General features: G+C 35.0%; 1 protein-coding gene across 2 annotated transcripts in view; it reads right to left on the reverse strand.

Moving 5' to 3' along the window:
* Positions 1-7250: 7250 nt before the first annotated feature.
* LOC117914164 (DNA topoisomerase 3-beta) overlaps positions 7251-25676 on the reverse strand; it is a 92184-nt gene continuing 73758 nt past the window's right edge. For both annotated transcript variants that reach the window (XM_034829389.1, XM_034829390.1), the window contains 6 exons: positions 21590-21868; positions 12620-12788; positions 12137-12265; positions 11806-12018; positions 8819-8998; positions 7251-8108 (listed from right to left, as the gene is read on the reverse strand). In XM_034829389.1, the coding sequence (XP_034685280.1) occupies positions 7464-8108; positions 8819-8998; positions 11806-12018; positions 12137-12265; positions 12620-12788; positions 21590-21868 (1615 nt within the window). In that variant the 3' untranslated portion in view covers positions 7251-7463. The remainder of the gene's footprint in view (positions 8109-8818; positions 8999-11805; positions 12019-12136; positions 12266-12619; positions 12789-21589; positions 21869-25676) is intronic.

A 25676-nucleotide genomic window follows, 5' to 3' on the forward strand; every position in this document is an offset into this window, starting at 1 on the left:
TAAAAGAATTAATAATGTTTTTGGTAGTTTGTTATGTGATAAAATAAAAAAAAATTGAATTGGGCGTTGATTTTTTCAACGAGGTTTGATTTTGAAAACGGTGGATAAAAATTCTCCGTATATATAAAAATAAAATTAATTTGTATTAATTGGTTTTTTTCTTCTTTTTTTACAATTTTAAAATTATGCTTTGTATAGGAATTCCAAAGAATCTGCATCTCCTTCAAACATGAAAACAAACAGGACTCATCCTTTGATCAACAAACATACGTAAGACATCGACCAGGTACCAAACATAAGATGTGACATAGTACAAATTCTTCCCACAAATGATCCCCTATTAGACAAAAGAGATTAATTTCCATTATGGGTATTGTCTCATCATTGTCCCAACAGGAAAGAATATTAGTAGTCTTCTAGATCTTCCTCCCATTTCTTTCTTTGAAGAATAATAGTTTCATGTGTTGTATAAAGGGGTGGCAATTTGGGTTAGTGGGTAGTTTTCATGTCATATTCTACTATATAGCTTAACCAAAAACCGATACCAATAATAATTGTATAAAAAATATCATAATCTACTACATAGTTTAACCAAAATCCGATACCAATAATAATTTTATAAAAAATATAAACCTAAATACTATATAATTATTAAACTGAGAAAATGTGTAACTAATTTAACCTATTTAATAATCATATTCTTTTATTTAATAATTTGGTTGAATTAGGTTATATTTATATTATTAATATCTCAATCAAAGTTTATGATTTAATTAACTATTTATTTAAAAACAAATTTAAATGAGTTAAATAGTTTTAAAATATAATTAAGTTAATAACGAAATTATTAGATGGGTTAATTCAGGTTAAATTCGTATTATATAAATTGACTCAAAAATTACTTATTGATTGGATGAGTTAAGTAGGTTGATATGAATTTGGTTCAAATTCATTTATATTCAACTCAAATTTGCAAAAAACATGCTGGATTTATATGGTGTTGACCCTTTTAAAATGTTCATACACCCAAAATAATTCAATATTTTATAGGTAGCCATCATCTAAGTGCATGTTTTCCATACACTTTCTATTTTTTTTTAAATAAAAAATATATATGAAATATAAAAATAGGTAAGTTGATATTGTTGTTTTTTAAAAATAGAAGAAAAGAAAAAAATGAAGAAAAATAAAAAATAGATTCAGAACCAATAAATTATTTTTATATATATTTTCAAACTAATGTTATTTATTTATCTTCATTAAATAATTTTTAAATACATAAATTTTTAATTAATTTTAATTATATTTTATTCTTTTGTATATTTTCCATATAAAACCAAATATGATAAAATCATTTTTCTTACCATTTTTTTTTCTTTTCTGAGTACTTTCCACCAAACAACTATATATTAAAGCCTTTTCTAGAATTATTAGATGAAAGTTTATAAAATATTATAGATTAATTACTTTGATTCTATGCAAAATATAATAATTTATAATTAATTTCTTATAGACTAACCCTCTGTATTATGTATAACATCCAAAATTGATTACCATAAGCTCAAGGTCTGTTTGGACGGAGTGAAAATAGAGCAGTGACCCTCAATTGAGTCAAGCTTGATCATATATGAACTTATATAGGTAAAATATTAAATCCCAAATTGTTGGGTAACCATTGAAATAGTAAAGGAGTGAAATCCCCCCTCCAATCAAATTATGTGGTAAAGAGCAAATTACATTCCCTCATGATCAAATCATTATTGAATATGGTAAATGCGCAAAATTCCCTCCGATGGTCACATCCTCTCAAAAGGGACAAGGATTGAGGGTCATTTCCAGTGTGTCCAAAAAGGAAAAAATAAATAGATAAAATTTTGGATAAGAAAATTAATAAATTAATCGATTAAAAGGGATGTAATAGGAATTTCATATTTATCGTGTTTTTATTTGAAAAATAATCAATTTTTAACATAAATACCTTATACCAATTCAAGTACTTACACGTGGGTTGTTACCGAAAAAGTTATTTTTATATAAAACAAAAAAGGAAAACATTTTTACCAAAATGAGACAACAAAAAAGGAAAATATTTTTACCAAAATGAAACTAAAAAACCCGCATCTACTTATATATATATATATAACCAAGAGGACACAGGTAAAAGGCAGCTATTTGTGATTACAAGATGGAGAAAGCCTCGTACAAGCCATGGATCTTCTTATTGCTTATTGCACTTGGTTCTGTCTCTTTCTTTCTGTATATATTCTCTAGTTGGGTCTTATTTTCTTATAATATAAATGACATGGTTGTGTTTGTCCGTGGGTGAATGGATGGCAGGTTTGGTGTTGGAAGGTTGTGAGGGAAGAGAGCTGGCGGAAGGCTGCAGTCTTAATAAAGACTGCAGTGGGCGTTGTGACTGTCCATTTTGTGTTTGTTTCGAGCATCAACGATGTGTTTGCTCCATTCAGCAAGACTTCACTGCTGACGCCTTGATTGGAGGAGAGACATAGGCAGAGCCAGAGCCATAGCCATAGCCTTAGACTTATGATTATTTACTAAATAAGTTTGAATCTTCCCTTGACTGGTACTGTACTCGTTGAGTGATGAATTAATAAAGACGATAACTGGCACAAGTTTACTTATCTTGCAAGCTTTTGCTTTTTCTTTCCCTTTCCCTTTCTCTTTTGTTTGCTTTTTTATTGGATAAGCTTGCTCAAATGATCAAGTTGCTTCTTAAATATTGATGCCTGGCTTATCATTTTCGCTGCTTTCCTAAGCACTAAGATAAATCTCCATAGTGTGGGGAAGAAGGTTTGTGAACCCAAAAATGGATAGGAAAGATCAATAAAATTGTATAAACTTATGGGCAATACCTTTAATTTCCTTGCTTTTTCTAGGATACCTGGCTCAAAGATCAATCATTCATCTTGTAATACATGCTGTTGTCTACATGTATTTGGCTCTTAAAGGTAAAAGCATATATTTAGTTTTTGGAAAATTTATGAAAAATTTGAGAGAAAATGTGAAAGAAGACGTGGAGGAAAAAAAAAAAGATTTAAAGCCAAAAAATTATTTTTTATATCACTTTAAACTTGTTTAACTTATTTTAATTCTTTGATATAAAATTAAATAATTTAAAAATATATATATTTTTAATTAATTTTAATTATATTTGATTTTTTTATATATATATTTTTCATAGTATAACCAAATATAAGAAAATTAGTTCAACGATTTTATGTTATTTCAATAATTTAATATTTGAAAATTTTTCCCAACTTCATGTCAAATTGTGGATATGCCTTTCTTGTGAAGATTATTTCCTATAATAATAGATTTGAGAGTATGACCAACAACCTGCATGGATTTGAGAGTTCTACTCAGGGTTTGGTTTCATATCTTAATGAACTTCAAATTCTTATTTGTTACAATCTTCACCTATACTTTTTAATTTTGGTTCTGATTGGGTCATGAATCATCTTCAAATCATCTTTTCACCTTTTAGTGTTTTGTTTTGATTTGTAGTGATTTCAAAAGCAAAGCATTATTTTAAAGGATAACTAAAGGCAAAAAAGACAAATATTTAGGATCCTATCCAATGTAAGGAATATAGAGCATCTCCTATCCTCTTTATAAGGATGATATATGACAAATTAAAATTATGATGGTTTTGAAGTATCTTGAAGCTTAAGACACTTAATGGAGAAGTCTCAAACTTTTTTTTTTTTTTTTTTTTTTCCCTCATATAAATGTTTTTAAAATTCTTTTAATGGTGGATTATTCCAACTTGCCAAATGTCATCCTCTTATAAAAAAGGATGAGATGCCCTTTTCTCCTCACATTGGAGAGGATCATGGCCCTAATTGATTAGTCTTCTTGATCATTGGAGTCTCTGATAGCATGGATAGAGGCAGGTAATTTTGACCTTGAAAGAAGTAGTTAACATTAAATATTCCATGTCGAGTATCGAGACTTGAGAGTTGATCATTGGTGGAATTATTTTAACGGTAATTGGGTTGGTGAAATAGAGCAAATATGAATAGAGAGCATCATATTTGGTGGCCAAATCAAAGGTCAATCAGTAGGTCTTAAGACCTACCTTATCCATGAACTCTATTCTAATGATATCTTCTAGACTCTCATTAATTAATCAATGGTTGCAAATCTTATTAAAAAAATCAATCTTAATGCAAATTAATGGTACTATCATCTTCTTGGTTTTGCCTATTTGTATGAAAAGTAAAACCTTGAAATTTATAAGGTGTGAATTCATCATAATGGCAAGATTACAAAATAATGAGGAAATGAATATATTAATAATAGATTTGAACCCGAATGATTATGATTAAAGCGCTTTTATCTATAGTGTTTTTGTTTATCGGTTATTTTATTTTATTTTATTTTTTATAAAAATGTTTTTAAAGAGAATTGCTCAAAACAAGTTGACGTGTAAAAAAGCACAATGAGCTTTATAGCTTTACATATCATTTATCATCTATTTCTCCCATGAGAACAATTAATGAACAAGTATATATTTTTTTTATAAATAATATGAAACTAAATATGATAGTAAATCTTCTTCAACTTCATCAAATTTCACTAAACTAAAAGTGATATTTTTTTTATAGAAATTTATTTGAAAGGACAACACAAGTGGTTGGGAGCTCAAGTATGTTTGAACTTTCAAAATATTTAGACATAAATTATGTTGCATTTTTAATTGATGGTAAATTAAAAAATTTATATGTTTGTAAATAATGGAAAAATAGATAAAACTACCTCCCCGTGTTATCTAAAATGGCATGGGATCTCTACTAACCTGATTGGTGTTTATAATGTGAGTTGTGTGGAACCTATTTATAATATATGTTTTGTATATGATCGTGGATGAACTTGTTGTTCTATCCATTAATACATGTGTAGAATACCTAAATTGCTCTAAACATGAGTAAATTAAAAGGTGCACCTCAACCTAACAACAACCAAGAAAAACACTACCATTTGCTAAATGTGTGAGAGCGAAAATTAGGTGATATGAAGAAATCAAAATCATTCTAGCCTAGGGCACCATTGTTTGACCTTGGCACACCACACAAAGTAGAACATGACAAACCCACTAAAACCTACCACAACATGTGAAGTCATCTCAGTTCAATCACTAGGGTTGCCACTATGGATGCCTGATGTAATATTGACTTATCCTATCAGCATGTGATATTCTAGATTATCCCCCAATCATCGCATGAACAAACCTGCTCAATAATAATTTGAACGCATTGATCACAACATTGTCTGCAAGAATCATGTTTGCCAACTAATAACAACAAAGTATTGTTCCTATAGTCGAGGGAGATCATAGTTGAGCTACCATTGTTCTCATTGTCAAAGGAGATCATAATCTATTTAATTCTAGTTGACAAACCAAATTTAGGGCAAATCGTATAAAGGTTATATGATCTATAGGTAACAACTAGAGGGGAGTATATAAGTGTTTGAACCCTTCTTAACCTGTAAATAAAAAATCAAATTATTTAACCATCTTTCTCTAGATTAGGGATACTTAAAGCACAATCAACACACAAGAAACCTTAAATCAACAATCCAAAAGAGTTTTTTATATGAAAAACCACTCACACAACATGTGGATGTAAAAACTAGGGGTAAGAGACCTTAAATTGACAATCTATTATATGAAAGTACAATACATAGTTTTAACTTGTGGAAGCTACTCGTAAGCTTTACTCCCCAACACTTATATTACACTTCCAAGTCTATGATGCAATACCTCATGTACTCTTAGCGGATCTCACCTTAGTACTTGAGGCGATACAAATCTTCTTCACGACCTGGTAGAAGCGAAAACGAATTTCTTTGAGAGTTTTAAGGAGGAGAAGACAAATTAGATTTTTTCAATTTAGAAGCATTAAACCAAAAACCTTATTAGGCAAGGGATTTATAGGCCTAGGAACCTAGTAGACATATAATTCCTAAAAATAAGCCTTTTAAGAATGAAAAAAAATGGATCTCTAGAATTTTGAAGAATTCTACCACGGGCGCTCAAGTGCTCTTAGAGCACTTGAGTACTTGAGGAGGTTTTTTTTTTTTAAAAAAATTAATTTCTTTAACTCAATTTTAAAAACCTTAGTCCACAACATGCCTAATAACCATTAATTTACCTTTTATAGACTTTTTTATACTTACCAGTGCTATCCCAATTTATCACATAACAACCTCAAGTTTTCAATAGAGAGTAAGACACAATCTAGAAAAATCCTAAACCAAAATGAATGAAGCAAAATTGTCAACCATTATGCTATGACCTAATGTACCTACATCATATATATATTTATATATATATGCCTTAGTGTTTGGATCCCTCCACATGCATCATCATACTCGGTGTGAGAGTAAGACTATGACTCAATTCTTTTTGTATACCTTACACTTTTAAGACGTAGTGCTTACTTGACCATCGGAGGAAAGTAGTTAGCAACGTAGTTAGGGATGCCCGATTGCCCTTATTTGTAGGACTTTACCTCTTTGAAGTCAACCAGCTCACTCAATCACTTCTTTAGCGTTCAAAGCAATTGAAAGGAGTAGAATGATTAAAAAAATAGGCCCAAGCTAAATTATTTTTTGCACTTGGGATGTAGAAACGCTTATAGCAGGTATCAGTTCACATGAATCGATGGTAAGAAGCAAAACCAACAGCAAGGGTCCGGAAGCCCGGTGAGGAGATCTTTTTACATCACTTTGTTTTCAGTACTTGGTTGTCACTTGTAAATTTGAAAGGTTTGTAATTTGGTATAGGGCTTATACCATTTACGATCAAAAAGAAAAATCAATGACCGAGTTTCCAAATCCAACTACTTCAACTGGTTTGTTGGTTAGATTCGTTTGTATCAGGGCCAACCCCTCAATAAACCAAAGCCAAAATCTGGACCGGAAACGTGGACAGTCCGGTTCGACTTATAAAACATTGTGAAGTACTTATCTTTGGCGTGGAGTTTCAGTTTTGACATTTGATTCATCATTCAGCTAAATTTGATGAGTATGAAAATGATGCCACTCCTGTTGGCTATGGAATATGTAAACTATCTTGATCACCAAAAGTTAAAAAGACGGAGTCACCTGAAACAGCGACTGTTGCTGAAAGGAATAGCTAGCTTCATTTGTAAGATTGATTTCAGTTCTTTGAAATCATCCCCAAGAAGGTACATGCAAATCAAAACCACATTGAGAATGGAAAATACCAATAAGAAGTTGTAAAAGCATGTTTTAAAATTAATAAATCACTAGCAGAATATAATGTGACACAGGTTCTGCAAATGAGTTCATTTTTATCAACCGATCATTCAAGATTTCAAGCCATTACATATGGAAAACAACACTTCCTCAATAAACCCAAGAAGTTTTGGCAGATTTAATGTCGAAACAGTATGATGTTTTAAGCACTAAAGTTCTCAGAAGTCTCTGAAGCTCATTTTGGGGTCATCCCATTTCCCACCTCGTCCTCTTCCTCTAAATCCCCCTCTACCTGATCCTCTTCCTCTCCCCCTCGAACCCATGCGTTTGAAGAATGACTTGCCATGCTTCATCTCCACAAGTGAATGAAGCAACTCATCGCATAGTATACAACCAGTATACAAAGTAGATCCATCCAGCAAAGGTGTTGTTTTCTTATTGAAATCCACTTCCAATATTGTAGACTCACATTCTGGACACCGGTCCCGAGTTGTGGAAATTTTGTGAGCGCCTTGAGGGAGGTAGACAAGGCAATTGCACATATTGCAGTAAAGCCTCCATTTGGGAGCACTTACTGGATCTAGAACAAGTGTTCCACTGCATTCTGGGCAGGCACAGACTCCTTGGGCTATCAGAGAATGTGGGCATGTGGGGTGTGGGCAAAGGAAGCAAGGCATTCCAGCTCCCTTCCCCAGCTTTCCAGTACTACTGGTCTTGGTGGCGCCAAAGAGTGTGTCTATACCTTCAAATGGAGGACTGTTGTAGCAGTATGGACAGAGAGGGAATGACTTGCCCTCTGGGCCAGCCAAGGAGAAGATTAACAGCTCAAAGTTGTCTAAAGGGCATGTGAGTTCCTTGTACAGCTGCAGAAAAGAAAATATTTATTAGTTCACTAAAAGTTGAGTAATGGATGTCAAGCACAGTATGCTTCCAAAAGCATTCTGGATGAGAATGAAAGAATAACTCAGCTGTAAGTTTTCTACATATTTCTTTAGGTGGTGAAATAATTAATTGAGCATTCCAATACCTCTAGCATGAATCCAGTGTTTTCTGAATGGATATTGCTTGGATTTGTAACAAACAAACCATCTTGCCATTCACATGCCATTGAGTAGATCTAAGATCTTCCTCTATTATATTATTTATTTTCTTTTACATTTCAACTTGTCCTCAGCACAGTGTCCATCAAAACTTAAATCACAAGTATCTGTTTCCATAATTCCCGAACAGGACAGAAGAAAGGAGAACATCTATACTGAAGAAGAATAGATTTAATTGTATTACTCAAACATGCAACAACTGACACTTGTAGTATATATTTTAGAGATCCTGAGAACCAAGTTAGCCAAATATAGTGGACAGAGACAATGACAGGAAGATACTAAAGCATGCCCAAGAATTAACCAACAGAGAAGATAAGCATAAGCATGTCATATTGTCTGCATCATAGCGTTATTCAGAACTTTCAGCATGTGGAGCATACCCACATGAAATACTTATAGATCTTAGAAAAAGGCCGTCTTTCAATACAAGGAAAAAGATGAGGCATTTTGTATTTGAAAACTCAAACTACCTTGATTGTGCCCTTTTGAGGAAGATAATAGACCTCCTCACATGTGCCACAATACATACGTGATGGTTGGGTAGAAATGTACTTCATATACCGCAGGCATTTGCCACATTTACTAAGTGCACGACCTGAATCAGCCAGTGGGGAAAATTGTGCTTCGAATAATGCATCCATGTTTTCAATCTGTACCAAGAAGACAAATACTAACAATTTTGAGTTTAGAAGGGAAAAGCATGTGGGTTCAAGAAGCGCATAACTATACTCTAAATGTATTGCTCTACTCAGATTGAAGAAATCTGCAAGAAAATATATGATGTAGTTGATAGTTGTAGCCGATAAATCTTCAAGACATAATAGAAGCAAAAAGGAGACCTTTATTGATTAGTAATTCATTTCTTTAAAATGACTCTAAGAAAGGGTTCCTATAGAAACTAAAAAAACCTAAAAAGTAGAAAATAATCTTTTATTCTAACCAAATAAATCTAAATATAGAGATAAAACTTTTTGATTTTCCTTTCATAAGATAGGAACATTAGAAGGTGCCAAAAGGGTGAACGCCAATATGAAAGACAAGGAGAGGGAAAAAAAAAAAAGAGACCAAATCAGATGGGAAATACTATGAATCTAGGAAAAAAAACATAAATCTGCTACACTAAACCAACCTAACACAAGCCATATGAATAAAATCTACAAATGAACATCTTTGGGCTGTTACCAAGGCCACCATGTCCAGAGAAATAAGAATTCAACAAGGATATCCTTTGGCTTCTGGATGGTGCATTCTTCTTCCTAAAAGATCAGATTGTTGCACTCCTTCCCCATTAATCTTTACAAACTTTCCATGCAATTACACAGGAGCTCCTCGAGGGACTTAGGCACCATGCACAGCATACAAAAGAGCAAGAAGATTAAAGAACAAAGCTCATGTGACCCACTGACTCCTCATTTCTTCCACAAAAGCTGCTTTCCATACCCTCCACAAACTTCAGTTCCCCTCCAAAATTTTCAATAACCACTATCTGAGCTTAGGCACATTAATTACACACAAAATGTTCACCCTTAGACCTAAGAACATATCTTCTCCCATCTGACTAACTACAGTTTCATAACTCCATCTGATTCTCCCGCCAAAAGAGGTTCCCTAAATAACTTTTCCAACAAATTTCTGATCGCAACAAGGACAATAAGAAAGCACATAAAATAATCTAAAAGATTTGATAATGTGCTCTTTAAGCGGGTTAATCTGTCTCATTTGCATAATTACTTTCTTTCCTAGGACATGGATCTTCTCTCTCTCTCTCTCTCTCTCTCTCTCTCTCTCTCTTCTTGTTTTTCCATTTTTGGTCCCTAGGGAGACACAAATGTGGAACTTCCCACACCCCTAACCCAACCCTTTGCCACTTGATCCAGGCCTCAAGGGTTTCCTAAGATGCAGATCCATGGTTCAAGGTATCAGCCAAGTTCGGTAAGACTCAGCTGAGTCATACCGGCCTTGGCCCTTTCTGCGTTGAGTCTGATACCCAATACCATCTGAAACACAAACTCGGTCGGAAATCGGTTAAACTCGGTCAAGTTGATCGATATTCCAAGTTGACTCGATTGAATCATCCAAGTTACCGAAATAAATAATTTTTTTCCCTTTCAAATAACAACAAATGGGATCCAAACCTAAGAAATCTCTAAAAAATCAAAGATTATCTTCAAAAAGGAAAAATTTTCAAGAATCATGACCCATGACCCATGATGAAGAGGAAGAAAGAGACATCAGTTAACCCATGACTGAGTCTTGGAGTGTATCTGGGTATGAGGAGGTTGAGGCATTTCATCAATAACTTCAAAACGAACACAGATATAGAGTGCCTTGGTGCCGACGGTCCCTCTGCGTTCTCCTCCCTTTGCTTTTAGACTCCCTAGGTTTGAGATTGTTTGGTTCTCTCGTTGAGAGGTTTTCTTCTTTTTGGTCAGCTAGTTCATAGAGGGAGAATTTCTTATCTTGCTTTTCCTTTCAATAGAAATGAAATGGTTCTTCCTGATTTTAAATAAAAAAAAATAACTGCCGAAACTAACTTATTGAATCAAATCATAGCTAAAGGCATTCATTTAATTTCTTGAATGCAAACCAACCAGCCTGCTAGTTGTGTAAGATTCATTTAACCACTAACCTCTTCAGGGCACATTTAATGGGTCACAGTAGGATGCATCTAGGAAAAGATTACCAGTTACAACAAAATACTTCAAAAATGACCCTTTTGCAAGCAAAGTGTTTCCCAAGAATTCATAGAACTAGAGTAGTGAAAAAATTTTGTCAGACAAACACACTAGCTATGCAAATAGTACAGAGAATGAGGCACAGTTGAGAAGCAGCATGCTCAAGAAAAAGAAAAGGAACAAAGAAAGGAAAAACTAATTAAGAAGGAAGATTGAACCCAACAAAGGGATTCTATGATGCGCTTACATTGCAATGCAAGAAAAGACTGAACAAAACTTGGAATGAGAATGAATGTCTTTTTAAGATTTATTAGCAACAAAAAATGAATTTCATCTTCAAAAGTCAAAAGCAGCATCACTCAAGGACAAGATGAGGGATAAACATCAATGGTAATTCAGTTATGCACCACCTAATAAAGGATGCACAACTAATTGAAAAATTCAGGTAAAGGCAGCACAGGTATAAAAGGAAGATGAAAAAGAATATGGATCATGAGAGTGACAAAAGATGCAATTGGATATAGTTTGTTTAAGCATATGGCCACAAGATGACTTGAACACTGAAGAAGAGGTTCATTTAGCAAACCACAAATTGTTGGGAGAGGCTTCATTGAGTTAATAAAAAAAAGACGAGACCTAATAAATTAAAATTTCACTGAAATATGATGCAGTCTTTCATGTCCCTTTTTTTTTTTCCTTTTCTTTCTTAAACAAGGAAAATAATTAATTTTTTTAAGCAGGTGGCAACTATAAGCAGGTACAAAGTCAATGAATTCTATAACCTGCTTCACAAAATAAATGAACTTCTGCTTGAATTGTTGTAGTACATGCTCCACCACACGAGAGTGATCCACTTGACCCTTGGCAACAAGAGTAATCTGCTGCTCAATGAAACTTCGAATGTCTGGCAAACAAAGATCTGGATCAATGCACTGATAGCCTCTTATTAGGCTGATCCCCAAAGCAGTTGGAACCAACTTCCTTCCAGCTTGCACCTGCAATCTTAAGGCAAATTGAAAATCTATATTCCAAAACATGCATTCTATGAAACAATTTTCCACATTTAAACATGCATGAGAATCAAAATTTTCAGTGATAAAGATTATCACAAACCTGCACAAAGTTGCGCTCACATATGTTGTTAATATGCACAGGAATGGATGCATCTGTGCCTATCCCGTTCTTCTCCATTAGGGATATCAGCTCACTTTCACTAAGATAATCTGGAGGACTGGTTTCCCCCTATAAATTTCATAAACAGTTAATAAGTAGTTATGAGAAATATTAGTAGCATGTTCAACACTCAGGTTTTACATCATAGTATTTGATCTCTAGTCTTTCCTTTTTTTCACCCTTTCTCTACCCACTCCACTTCAATACTCCCCTTCTTCAAAGTGCACATTGAAAAGGAGATGTTTTTAATTATATCATGAGGCAAAAGAAAAAAAATAAAAATCAGCCTGTTCAGGGTGTAATAGAATATAGAACCCAGTATAGGGAAAATCTCAGGAAAGCTTGAAGCAGTTAAATAACATTCAAAACTCAAAACACCAACAGTTATAAGCCAGAAGCGATTTAGGAGGTTCAGAACATTACCTCATAGAGCTCAACTTTTGAAACTTCTATTTTTTCTCCCTTTTTAAACTGAGGAAGATTTTTTTCATTTACTGCCAGCCATGGCATAATAGATGTAAAGCCTTTGACTATAACATGCTGCCCTATACAGCGAAAGATTTCGCCACCAATTGAAAATTCTACCTTATTCCTGTAAAGCATGTCAAGTAGTGCATATCATATATACAGTATATAGGGAATGTGGATACATAGAAGTTTGACATACAAGGTATGTCTACTCTTCAAAGATTAAACATCGTGTATGAGGAAATTGGGAACAATATTAATTGCTTTGTAACCTTTTTTCCTTCACATTTTATCATTCAGGATCTATAGATGAGGAGAATGATTGGTGGTGGTAAGCATGGATAAAATATTGGAAATCGCGGAAATATCGGTGGTTGGATTTTATGGAAATATTGGATGGAAATTCTAAAAAAAAAAAAACATCAAAACTTATAGCAATATTATAAATAAAAAAAAAAAAGCCTTTAAGAAATGATAAAACAAGTAATAATTGAAGATAATTGTGAGAATTTTCTTTCATATTATTTACTCTGCAGAAATATATATTTATAGGGAAATAGGAGATTACCAACAACCTAGTAATTCCTTAAAAAGCTCTGTCAGATCCCACAAGAGAGGAAACTATCTTCTATTTATAGAAAATAATCTACAACTATTTACAGCTAGCAAATCTCTAATTACAGCCTGTAATATCTTCTAATTTCATCCTACAATCATCCATAAATTCGGAATTCCACACTCCCCCTCAAGCTGGGCAATGAATGTTAATCATTCCCAGCTTGAAGAGAAGTATGTCAAATTGGGTTCTAGGAACAGCCTTTGTCATTATATCTGCAATCTGTTGCCGTGTAGGGATGTAGTCCACTTCTATGATCTTTTGCTCTATCTTCTCTTTGATGAAGTGACGATCAATCTCAACATGTTTGGTTCGATCGTGATGGACTGGATTTTTTTCGATGCTGATTGCTGCTTGATTGTCACACATCAACTTCATAGGTCTGTGAGGAGCGAGCTGGAGTTCTTCAAGCAGCCTTTTTAACCATATCCCTTCACAAATTCCATGGGCCATGGCACGAACTTCCGCTTCTGCACTACTGCGTGCCACAACCGATTGCTTCTTACTCCTCCAAGTAACTAGATTGCCCCAGACATAGGTACAATAACCTGAAGTAGACCTTCTATCTGTTAAGGAACCAGCCCAGTCTGCATCTGAGAAGATCTCCACGTCACGGCTTGCCACTCTTTTGAAGAATAATCCTTTACCTGGAGTCATCTTTAAGTAGCGTAGTATCCTATATACGGCTTCTTGATGTTCTTCGGTGGGATTGTTCATAAATTGATTAACCATACTCACTGCAAAGCTGATGTCAGGTCTTGTGTGTGATAAGTAGATTAACCTTCCAACTAGTCTTTGATATCTTCCCTTGTCAACAGCAACCATATCTTCTTTTGAGCCTATCTTGTTGAATGGATCCATAGGAGTATTAGAGGGTTTGCATCCAAGCATTCCTGTTTCCTTTAACAAGTCAAGAGTATACTTTCGTTGTGATACAAAGATACCCTTGCTTGACCTTGCTACCTCCATGCCAAGAAAATACCTCAAAGTTCCTAGATCTTTAATCTCAAATTCTTTACTTAGAACTGTTTTAAGTTGGGAAATTTCCTCTTCATCATTCCCGGTAACAATTATATCATCAACATAGACTATAAGAACTGTAATCTTACCACTAGGCGATCTCTTAATGAAAAGAGTGTGATCAGATTGCCCTTGTGAAAATTCCTCTCCTTTAATCACCTTAGTAAACCTCTCGAACCAAGCTCTTGGGGATTGCTTAAGCCCATAGAGTGATTTCTGAAGTTTACAGACTAGGTCGTTGCTACTGGAGAGTTTTAGGCCTGGAGGAATCTCCATGTAGACTTCTTCTTCAAGATCGCCATTGAGAAATGCGTTTTTGACGTCTAGTTGATGCAAATTCCAATCAAGGTTGGCTGCCAAGGATAGCAAGACTCGGATTGTATTTAACTTTGCAACTGGTGCAAAAGTTTCTTGAAAATCAATCCCATAGGTTTGTGTAAATCCTTTGACCACCAATCTTGCCTTGTACCGGTCTATCCTCCCATTTGCCCTGTATTTGACATTGAAGACCCACTTACAACCCACGGGGCATTTTCCTTGTGGTAATTTCGTAATCTTCCAAGTGTCATTCTTCTGCAGTGCTTGTATTTCTTCATTCACTGCCTTTCTCCACTCAGGATGCTGTAAGGCCTCTTGTGTGCAGTTTGGGAGAGCAATACTCTCCAAATTTGTGATGAGAGCTCGAAGATTAGGAGATAGCTTCTCATAGGACACAAATTTTGAGATGGGATGCTGAGTACAAGATCTTACTCCCTTTCTATGGGCCACGGGCCTATTGAGATCATCCATAGAGTCAGTCTCATCAGTAATAACAGGAGAATCAATATTACCTTGAATGACTCCGGTGGGATTTGATTTCGGGTCATCAGTTTGACAAGGCACAGGAGGAAGCTCAGGATGTAGGTCCACCGGTTTAGGGTTCTTCTGACGCCTTGAGTAAACTTGAAGTTCTTTGCCAATGGACTCCTTGTCTCCTTGAATCTGATGTGACTCTGATGGTGGTCCATCCGGTGCCATAGATGGTTCACTGGAAAAATTAGGTTCTGGCACCCCAAAGTCAGGCACGGGCACATCCCAAAACTGATATTCTGCTTGCTGATTGACTGGATTCTCCCCCTGAATATGAGTTTTGGTGTAAAAAGGTACATTCTCAAGAAAGGTCACATCCATAGTGTTATAGGTTTTCCGAGTGGAAGGACAATAGCACTTATACCCCTTTTGATAAGAGGAATAACCGATAAAGATACACTTGACAGACTTGGGATCATGTTTACTTCGCTGATGCGGAGGGAGATGAATATATGCAGAACATCCAAAGACCTTGAGAGGTATATCAGTTATAATCCGATTTAGAGGAAAGTTTTTGGAAAGGGTTTGGCATGGAGTATCAAATTTCAAGACTCTAGAAGGCATCCTATTTATTAGGTATGTAGCATTTAAAACAGCCTCTCCCCATAATTGTTTTGGGACATGAGTGGTAAACCTAATAGATCGGGCTACCTCTAGAAGGTGTCGATTTTTTCTCTCGGCTATCCCATTCTGTTATGGGGTATCAATGCAGGAACTTTGGTGAATAATCCCATTTTCTAGAAGATAATTTCCGAGTATAACATTAAAGTACTCCCTGGCATTGTCTGTTCTAAACACTTGGATCTTAGCTTGAAATTGTGTTTGAATCATGGAATGAAAGAATTTGAAGATAGAACCTACCTCTGATTTTTCCTTCATGAGAAATACCCACGTAACTCGAGTATGGTCATCAACAAAGCTAACAAACCACCTAGCCCCAGAGATATTGTGAACTCGAGAGGGTCCCCAAATGTCGCTATGAATAATGGAAAAAGGTTTTGATGGTTTGTAATTTTGGGATGGACAAGAGTTACGACAATGCTTAGAAAATTGGCAAATCTCACATTGGAGAAGTTTGGGATTTTTGTTTTTAAATAGTGCTGGAAACATCTTTGATAAGTACATAAAATTTGGGTGTCCTAGGCGATAATGCAGTAACATGATGGTACTTTCTTTATTTGAATCTAAAGACAGGTTTAACCTAGGATCAGGAGTAGAGGAAGATACATGATGTGCTTGAGAGTCTTGTTTTCCAGCTGCCCTAAACCAGTAGAGTCCTTTGCTTTCCTTAGCATTGCCAATCATCATCCCCGAAGCCAAATCTTGAAACAAACAATGAGAGGAAGAGAATTTAGCCACACAATTTAGGTCTCAAGTAAGCTTGCTGATTGATAGTAAATTGCATGAGAGCTTGGGAACCAAAAGAACTTGATTAAGAGTTAGGGTCTCGGAAATAATCACTCTTCCAATACCAGTCACGGTGGAAAGAGAGCCATCAACAATTCTTACTTTGTAATTCTCATGGCAGGGGCTACAATCATGGAGTATTGATATATCACCTGTCATGTGGTCGGAGGCACCCGAATCGATGATCCAACCTGATGAATCTTCAGTTTTTGTGTGTAAAGCAGTTAGGAAGTTACCTCTCTGAGCAGCGGATCCGGTTGAGATAATGGGGTTAGTGGATGATCCTTGGCTAAACATCTTTTGCAGCCAATCCACTTGTTCTTTGCTAAAGAGAGCAGAATCATTGGTACTTCTTTCTTTCCCTTCAGGATCTGCCACAAATGCTCGTGCCTCCTTCTCCTTGTTTGACTTCCAGTCAGTGGGCTTCCCGTGTATTTTCCAACATGTTTCTTTGGTGTGACCTGGTCTGCGGCAATGATCACACCATGGTCTTCCTTTCTTCTGCCTTGCATCATAGGTAGATCCTCGGGAAACAAGGGCAGTTCCTTCTTGAATGTTTGTGGAGCCTTGGGAGATGAGTGCTGATCCTTCCTGAACATTGGAGAATGGCCTTGTTCCCATCATCAGCTTCTTCCTGCTTTCTTCTCTTCTAACCTCTGAGAAAGCTTCTCGAATAGTAGGGAGAGGCTTGGTTCCAAGGATTCTCCCTCTTACTTCATCTAGGGATTTGTCTAATCCCAATAGGAACTTAAAGACCCTTTCTTTTTCAATAATCCTTTTGTATCGACTAGCATCTCCTGGGCACTCCCAATCCATGGTCTCAAACACATCCAATTGTTGCCAAAAACGACTAAGAGTGTTATAGTAGTGAGTCACAGTCATCTCACCTTGCCTTAGATCATGTAGGGCTCCCTTGATGTCAAATAGATCAGTAGTATTGTCACTATCAGAGTATGTTTCCTTTGCTGCCATCTAGATTTCATGTGCAGTATCATAAAACAAAAAATTTTGACCTATTTCTGTGTCCATTGCATTGATCAGCCAAGACATAACCAGATTATTTTCGGTGTTCCAAACCTTGAATCTTTTATCATCCTTCTTAGGCAGTTCAGTAGTGTTGAAAAGGTATTCATCCTTACCTCTGCCTGTGATAAACATCATAACTGCCTTCGCCCATTGATGGTAATTGTGGCCAGTTAACTTGTGCCGAGTGATGAGGAATGATGAACCTTCTGCACCACCATTGCTCACGAGTTCCTGGCCAAACATGGTTCCTGTAACGCTGCTGCTGGTTTCCAAGGCCATAGGGAAAAGTAATACCTATGAGAGACTAAACTCAAAAACAAAACTTAAAGAAGTAACGAGTTGGGATGAAGAAGAAGATTGGTTTGCACCCAGAAAAATTGGTTCTGGATTAAAACCGAGAAAGAAGTGATAGGTCCAAGCGGAATTGCTCTGATACCATGAAGATAATTGTGAGAATTTTCTTTCATATTATTTACTCTGCAGAAATATACATTTATAGGGAAATAGGAGATTACCAACAGCCTAGTAATTCCTTAAAAAGCTCTGTCAGATCCCACAAGAGAGGAAACTATCTTCTATCTATAGAAAATAATCTACAACTATTTACAGCTAGCAAATCTCTAATTATAGCCTGTAATATCTTCTAATTTCATCCTACAATCATCCATAAATCCGGAATTCCACAATAATATACATATTAAAGTTGTTTTAGTGAAATATAGATATGTATATGATAAAAATTAAGATGTTCAATAATAAAATATTTAGAAATCGCAAATATATTGAATATTAAAATGATAATTTATTTAGTTTGAATGTATTGGATGTAAAAAAATGATGATGAATATAATTATTTTTAATTTAAAAATGTTTATGACTTATTTATAAGTTTATATTTATATGTCATGTGTTTAATTATGAAAACACTCATTAAGAAGGTTATCATGATGTTTTTATATTATCAATAATTAGTTAAATAAAGTTTAAAAAGGAGATAATTAAAATTAATTAATTTATTAAATTTTATTTTATATTTCAATTATATATATATATATATATATATATATATATATATATATATATATATATGGAAAAAGCTTTAGAAGACAAAATTAGTAGATATATAACATATGTGATAAATATTAAATCAGGGCAACTTGCCCTAGTGGTGATGTGCTTGTTTTGCAAGAAGGCAATCCCAACCCATGCATATGGTTCAAAATTTTGAATTTGGAAGTGGTGCTGGACTGAGTTTCCATCATTGATTTTGTATCGACCATGAGCAAAATCCGATTTTCTCAGTGAAATTGCCTCGATAAATTCCTATTTTTTAATCCATGGTAGTATGGAGGAGCATGGACCATAAGTCTTTCATTCCTCAAATACATCTACAGCTGGTGCTACACAATGTATCCAGTGACCAGGCCCTGTTATGGCACCAGTGGTTTGACTATCCATCTACAAGTGTCTTAGAGAGAGTAGTAACTCTCAAGTTTGAGTCTAGTTCACCTTGTGAACCATGTCTAAGAGCAAAACCTCATAGGTCTATTTATTCCTTGAATAAAATTAAGCGGTGTAGTAGTTTGCTTGAATTGTTCATTCAAATATTTGGGGACTAACCCCTATCGACTCTTCAAAGTCCAAATATTTTGCTTCTTTCATTGATGATTTTTCAAGAATGACATGGATCTATTTACTCAAGAGTAAAAAAAGTGATGTTTTACATACATTTAGAAGTTTTCATGCTTGGATTAAAAATAATTTTAACACATCTATAGGCACATTTCATAGTGATAATGCAAAAGAATATTTGTCTCATGCTTTTACACAATGTTTGATGAAGGGATTGCATTAGAAACATTATGTCCTTACACACCTCAACAAAATAGTATTGGAAGTATTGTATCTACTTTGTAGGTTTATTCATGTAGGAAGAAGAGATCGGCCATGATTCATTTAGATCCATCTCTTGTTTTTGAATCTACCACATGCCTTGATTGAGAGTCATCTACTGATGAGGTACCTACAATTTCTTCTTCCAAAACCATTCTTGGGCTTCCAATTGTTCTTTGAAAAGGTAAGCGCTCTTGTACAAGACATCCTCGTTCCTCCTTTGTTTCTTACCATTTCATTTCACCTTCTCATTAGGCCTTCATTACTCGACTTGATCAATCTTATTTTTCTCTCTTACAAAGATGCTCTTACTTTACCTCCTTGGAAAGAAACAATGGATGAGGAAATGGAAGCTCTCCAAAAAAATCGTACTTGGTAGTTAACATCATTACCCGTTGGAAAACACCAAGTTGGTTGCAACTAGATATTTACTTTAAATATAATCCTAATGGCAGCATTACATGATATAAGGCAAAATTAGTTGCAAAAGGTTTTTCACAGACCTATAGGAAGGATTATTTTGAGACATTTGCTCTGGTATCCAAAATAAGCTCCATATGAGTCATTTTATCTTAGTTTCTTGTTATGAATGGAATTTACATCAGTTAGACATTAAATATGCCTTCTTGAATAGTGATCTGCATGAAGTTTATATGCTTCCCCTCATGGATATTCTTTTCAACCAACGAGCTATGTATGTCACCTTAAAAAATCTATATATGGCCTTAAACAGTCTGCTCATATCTGGTTTGAAAAAACTTAGTTCCGCTTTTTTACGAATTGGTTTTAAGAGATCAAATGAAAACTATTCTTTATTTTACAAAAGGTGTGATGCAAACTTCACTCTTTTGTTGGTGTATGTTGATGATATTGTTATCACAAGAGATGATTCTGATGGCATTCTTGATCTTAAGAATTTCTTGAAGAGCACTTTTGAGGTAAAAGATCTTGGTCACCTTAAATACTTCCTTAGGATGGAAGTCTCTTACTCCAAGAAAGGGATTTTCCTTTCTCAATGGAAGTATGCTATAGGTTTGTTAAAACATATAGGTTTTCTTTGATGTCGATCAAGTGATATTCCGATTGATATCAGCAAAAAATTATCTGTAAATAGTGGCACTTGTTTGCCTAATCCTTGTCTCTAAGTTTGGTTGAACTTATTTATCCCACTACTACTCTTCCTGATCTAGCCTATTCTGTAAGCCAATTTATGCATCTGCCGCATACTGAACATTTGGAAGCTGTTAAACGAATTCTTCATTATGTCAAGAATGCTCCAAGGAAAGGAATTTTGTTCCAAAACAAAGGTTACCTAAATATAGTTGGCTATTCGGATGCAGATTGGGCTAATTCAATAGATGATAGAAGATTTGCTATAGGATTTTGTACATTTTTGGGAGGTAACTTGATAACATAGCATACTCAAAAATAATTTTTGGTTTCTTGTAATATTGAAGTTGAATATAGAACCATGGCACAGGCATGTAGCGAATTGATTTGACTTAGAAAATCAGTTGCTGAGTTGAGTTTTCCAATTTTATCTCCTTGCCCTAGGCATTGTGACAATCAAGTGGCCATTCACATTGCATCTAATCTTGTTTTCCATAAGCGCATGAAACATATAGAAATTGATTGCCACTTTGTTTGTGAAAAGGTATTAGCTTGAGAATTTTCTACTCCTTACATTAACTTTATAGATCAATTGGCTGATATTTTTCATAAAAGCACTCTTGAGAGCTGTGTTACAAAGTTCTTTATCCAAGCTGGGCTTGATTAGCATCTTTGCATCAGCTTGAGAGGGGGGGGAGTGTTGAAGATATTGGTTGCTATCATCATATGGATTTTTTCTTATACGTTTATCCTTTTTTATTTAGTTGTAGATAAAGTTATCTTGTTGATTAAGTTACTAAATAGATATGAAGTTTTTTATGAAATCTAGAACTCTATAATTCTCATATAAATATATGGTGTTTCCAACCAACTAGAGATATAGTAGACTGGATTTTTTCTTCATTTCAACAACATCAAAATATCTAAAAGGAAAATACCAGTAGATAAACAAAAAAGATAAAGAGGAATATAAAAATGTAAGCATATAACAGTAGAACTTTTACCTTACATACTTGCAGTCAGGGGATACAGTGCCTATAAAATGTTGACAGACGTACTGGTATAATTTCCAAGCATCATTGCCTAACATATCCTCATTTGCTGCCCGCATTGGAGTTATGGGAGGGTGGTCACCAACATCGGTTCCTGATCGTGGCCTATGAAAACCATCATCCAGTAGTTTCTGTACATAATCACCCCATGTTGGATTATTTGTTTGCATGCCAAGTGTGCTTTTAAAGTCAAATGAAGAGGGATAAGCTGTACTCTCCGTGCGTGGATAGCTAGAGAAAAAGAAAAAATTACAAAAGTTGTTAGATTCCACAAACACTAAGGAAACATTTAAATGAATAATGAAAGGACCATATCATGCACTATAATACACGGTTTTTACAGCCATAATGAACCACATATTGTCCAAAACAATGAAATTTGAAACTTTAAATTGCTAATAGTACTCTCTCTCTCTCTCTCTCTCACACACACACACACACAATGATGTTTTGGCGCAAAGTGAAATTTTTGGGGCAAGAGTGTTACACAACGTTTTTGCATGAAGTGAAGATTCTGGAGCATGAATTTTATTTGCACATGGAAGCTAGAAAGCCTCTTCAGTCTGAGGTTGTAGAATTAGGGAGATTTGCATCAAATGAGTGGAACCTTCCTAACATCTTTGATAACACAAAGAAGTTCAATAAACTTCTTGGTATTGGGAAAATACTAGGTGATAAAAGATGAGTAGGACATGTTAATTAAGATAGTATTATCTCTTAACCATAAATAAAATTTGTTCCAATCAATGAACCTCCTATTGCTAGAGTCTATTGCTTCATGTCATTGTTGTTGTAAAACAGTGGTCATCTAAGCAATTGGCATTATTTATGTAGAGAATCTCGGATAATTCTTATTCTCTGACTAAAGATAAAATCTAAGATTTGGTTTATTTTCTAATATGGGAGATTGTGTTACTTGTTGCTAGTTGTAATATTACAACTGGTTTGAATCTCCTAAAATAAAGGGTTATGGTTACAAAATCTAGCCTATAAATCTACTTGTATTAAAGAAATAAAATAATATAACAAAAGCAGTCTCCATTTTGTGGTCTGTCCTTTTTTCTTTTTCTGCAGTGTTTTTCATTCATCTTTTTTGGTTTTCTGCCCAGTTTCATGGTGTCAGAGTTGGTGCCAGTTGAGACAAAAAGATGTACAGAACAGCCTTAATTGGTGAGCGCAGGGATGTTGGTTCTGAGGTCTCTTCGGAAGTCTCTCAGCCCGTCCCTGCAAGTTCATCCACTGCAGCCTCCTTACCAACATTTTTTGAAAATTCTCCCCTTTAAATCACAACCACAAAAGTAAATAATCAAAATTTCCTTCAATGATCTCAGTTTGCCCTGATGGTGATAAGAGGACAAGGCCGCCTTGGTTATGTGGATGGTCCAATAAAAAAAAACCTGATCCAGGAGATCTCTCTTTTCAACATGGTATTAGAGTTTGGTTTGGTGAGAGGTATTGGGTTCAACCCCTCTTTTAGCAATTTGCATTTCCCCTATTTGTTTGTTAGATATGAATCCAAATTATGTCTATCTCTCCACATGCAGGTATGGGGCTGCACGTGAGGGAGGGCGTTAAGGAGCATGATATACATATTGAATCCAAATCCTCCAAGCTTAAGCTTTTTGGAAAATTGGTAGCTCAACAATATACATGAAAATCTGTAAAACTAAACCAGCCCAAAGATAGGAACTAGATTTCTTGCAAAGCTCCCATAATTCATCCCAATACTGAATCTAGGAAGAGAAAAAGGAGAACAAGAAACTGGACTTTATTTGGAGTTACAACTAACTACAATCTATTCAAACCTATTCTGATTAAAAAAAATAACAATAATTTATTCAAACCTATTTACCTCAGATTTCCAAATTTCAAAACTATGATGAATTCTTTTTCAATAAGTCTTAAAAATTAAGTGTGATAAACAAAAATTACAGAGCACAAAAATAGGGAACCAACAGGAAATGTTAACATTGTTAATAAAAGAAAACTATATTTATACAAAATGAAGTACTATAATTAAATATAGAAGGTAATCAATAACAGTTAATATCATCACTAATCAAGACAGTAGTTTAATTCATAGAAGAATAAACAGGCGGGTATACAACTTTTCCTATATGCAGTTCTTCTGGTCACCTTTTTAAGCCTAGTGTATATAACACACTATTTTAGCATATGCTAACGTCACAATAAAACTTATAATGAGGATTTTTTCCTTTTTTTTTCCTTTTCCTTTTGGAAAACTGGAAACAATTTTCCAAACATTTTGAATTTTCTAAGATAACAAACATTACAAGTGTCCCCACATTCAAATACCATATTAGAAGCCTCGACTTTGAGTGTGTGCACGTGTGTGCATGTTCTTTTTCCCTTTTTGATAGGGCAAAAGAATAAGATTAAATCAAAAGCAAAATCAAACCCTAGACCAAGCTTAAACCATTAATCAAATCTAACATAGAGTGACCACCAAGTTCTAAAGGAACTCTAGACCAATCCAAAAGTGATTTGTGAAGGCCTCTTCTAATCTCTGATCAAACAGCTCCTCTTCATTAAAGACTCTGCTCTCTCTAAATGCACCAAAACAAAGGGTGTGATCCTTCACACCTGCCAGCTCCACCTATTGAACCCCCGCACATGCAATCCCAGCACAAAATCCTTAGTAGACCACAGGAATACTCATTGAAATGCATATAAGCAAGAAATTCCACAACAGCCAGGCTTTGACACAATGAATAAGAATATGGTCTGCTGTCTCCCTCCATCTTTACAAAGACTACACCTGTTTACATTGGCCACCCTCCCCTCATTGCCTTAGCCTGAAGTTAAAGTCTAAAGGGTCATGCTAATCATATCCTTAAAGAACATGAGAGATTATCCTTCCAATATGACAAGATGTTTCAGCTCATTTCAATTTCTCACCAAAATAAATAAATAAATAACACATGTCAATTTATTTGGTCCAAAAACTCATCCAAAACACCAATATGATTACGGATATGTTACATAATGTTGAAAAGTTTTTCCCTTGGACTATCAAAAATCCCGAGATTTTAGGAAGCAGCTGGACTGCTGTCCTGATTTTTAGGAATAAAATCTGATCCCATTTTGATTTTTATTTCCTAATTTATTGCTGATTATTTCCATGATTTTCTGATCTGTTATTTGGCTGGAGATTTCTATTTAAATCTCAGCTTTCTCTATATTTTTATTCATTATTTTTTCGAATAATAAAATTAGCAGCAGTGTTCTTTTTCTTTCCGGTACCTTTGCACATGGTATCAGAGCAACATTTTTTTTTTCTGTTGAGAGAAAAAGATGGGCGACTACAGAAGGACCCTCACTGGGTTAAGCAAGGATGGATCCAAAGAGGGCTCTAACCAATCTTCTTCATCTGCCCTCACGATTAACCCCACTGCTTCTTTTGATCATTCCTCTCTCCAAATCACCTCTTGTAAACTCAATGGCAGGAACTTTTTTCAATGGTCTCAATCAGTTCAAATAGTTATTTGAGGGAGAGGCAAAATCGGCTTCATAGATGGGACTGTACAGGAACCTGCTCTCACAGACCCGAGTCACTCTTCTTGGGACACAAATAATGCTCTAGTAATGGCCTGGCTTATTAACTCAATGGAGGAGCACATTGGTTCACTATATCTGGTGCATGAAATGGCAAAGGCAATCTGGGATAAGGTCCAATTGTCATATTCAGACATTGAGAACTCAGCCCAGCTATACGAATTAAGAGATCATGCCCAAGATCTCAAACAAGGTAATAAAAGCATGATTGAATACTATACATCCCTGACTAAGATTTGGCAAGAACTGGACATTTTCGAACCAACTAATTGGTGTGGAGAATGTGCTGGAAAATATGCAAAGTTAGTGGAAAAGCAACATACCTATGACTTTCTTGTTGGTCTTAATAAAGATCTTGATTAGGTATGTGGCAGGATGCTTGGAACTCATCCCCTACCACAGATCAAAGAAATATTTGCTGAGGTTTTTCGGGAAGAAAGAAGGCGAATATGCTAAGCAACTC

This window comes from Vitis riparia, chromosome 5, assembly GCF_004353265.1.
Source record: "Vitis riparia cultivar Riparia Gloire de Montpellier isolate 1030 chromosome 5, EGFV_Vit.rip_1.0, whole genome shotgun sequence".
NCBI lineage: Eukaryota > Viridiplantae > Streptophyta > Magnoliopsida > Vitales > Vitaceae > Vitis > Vitis riparia.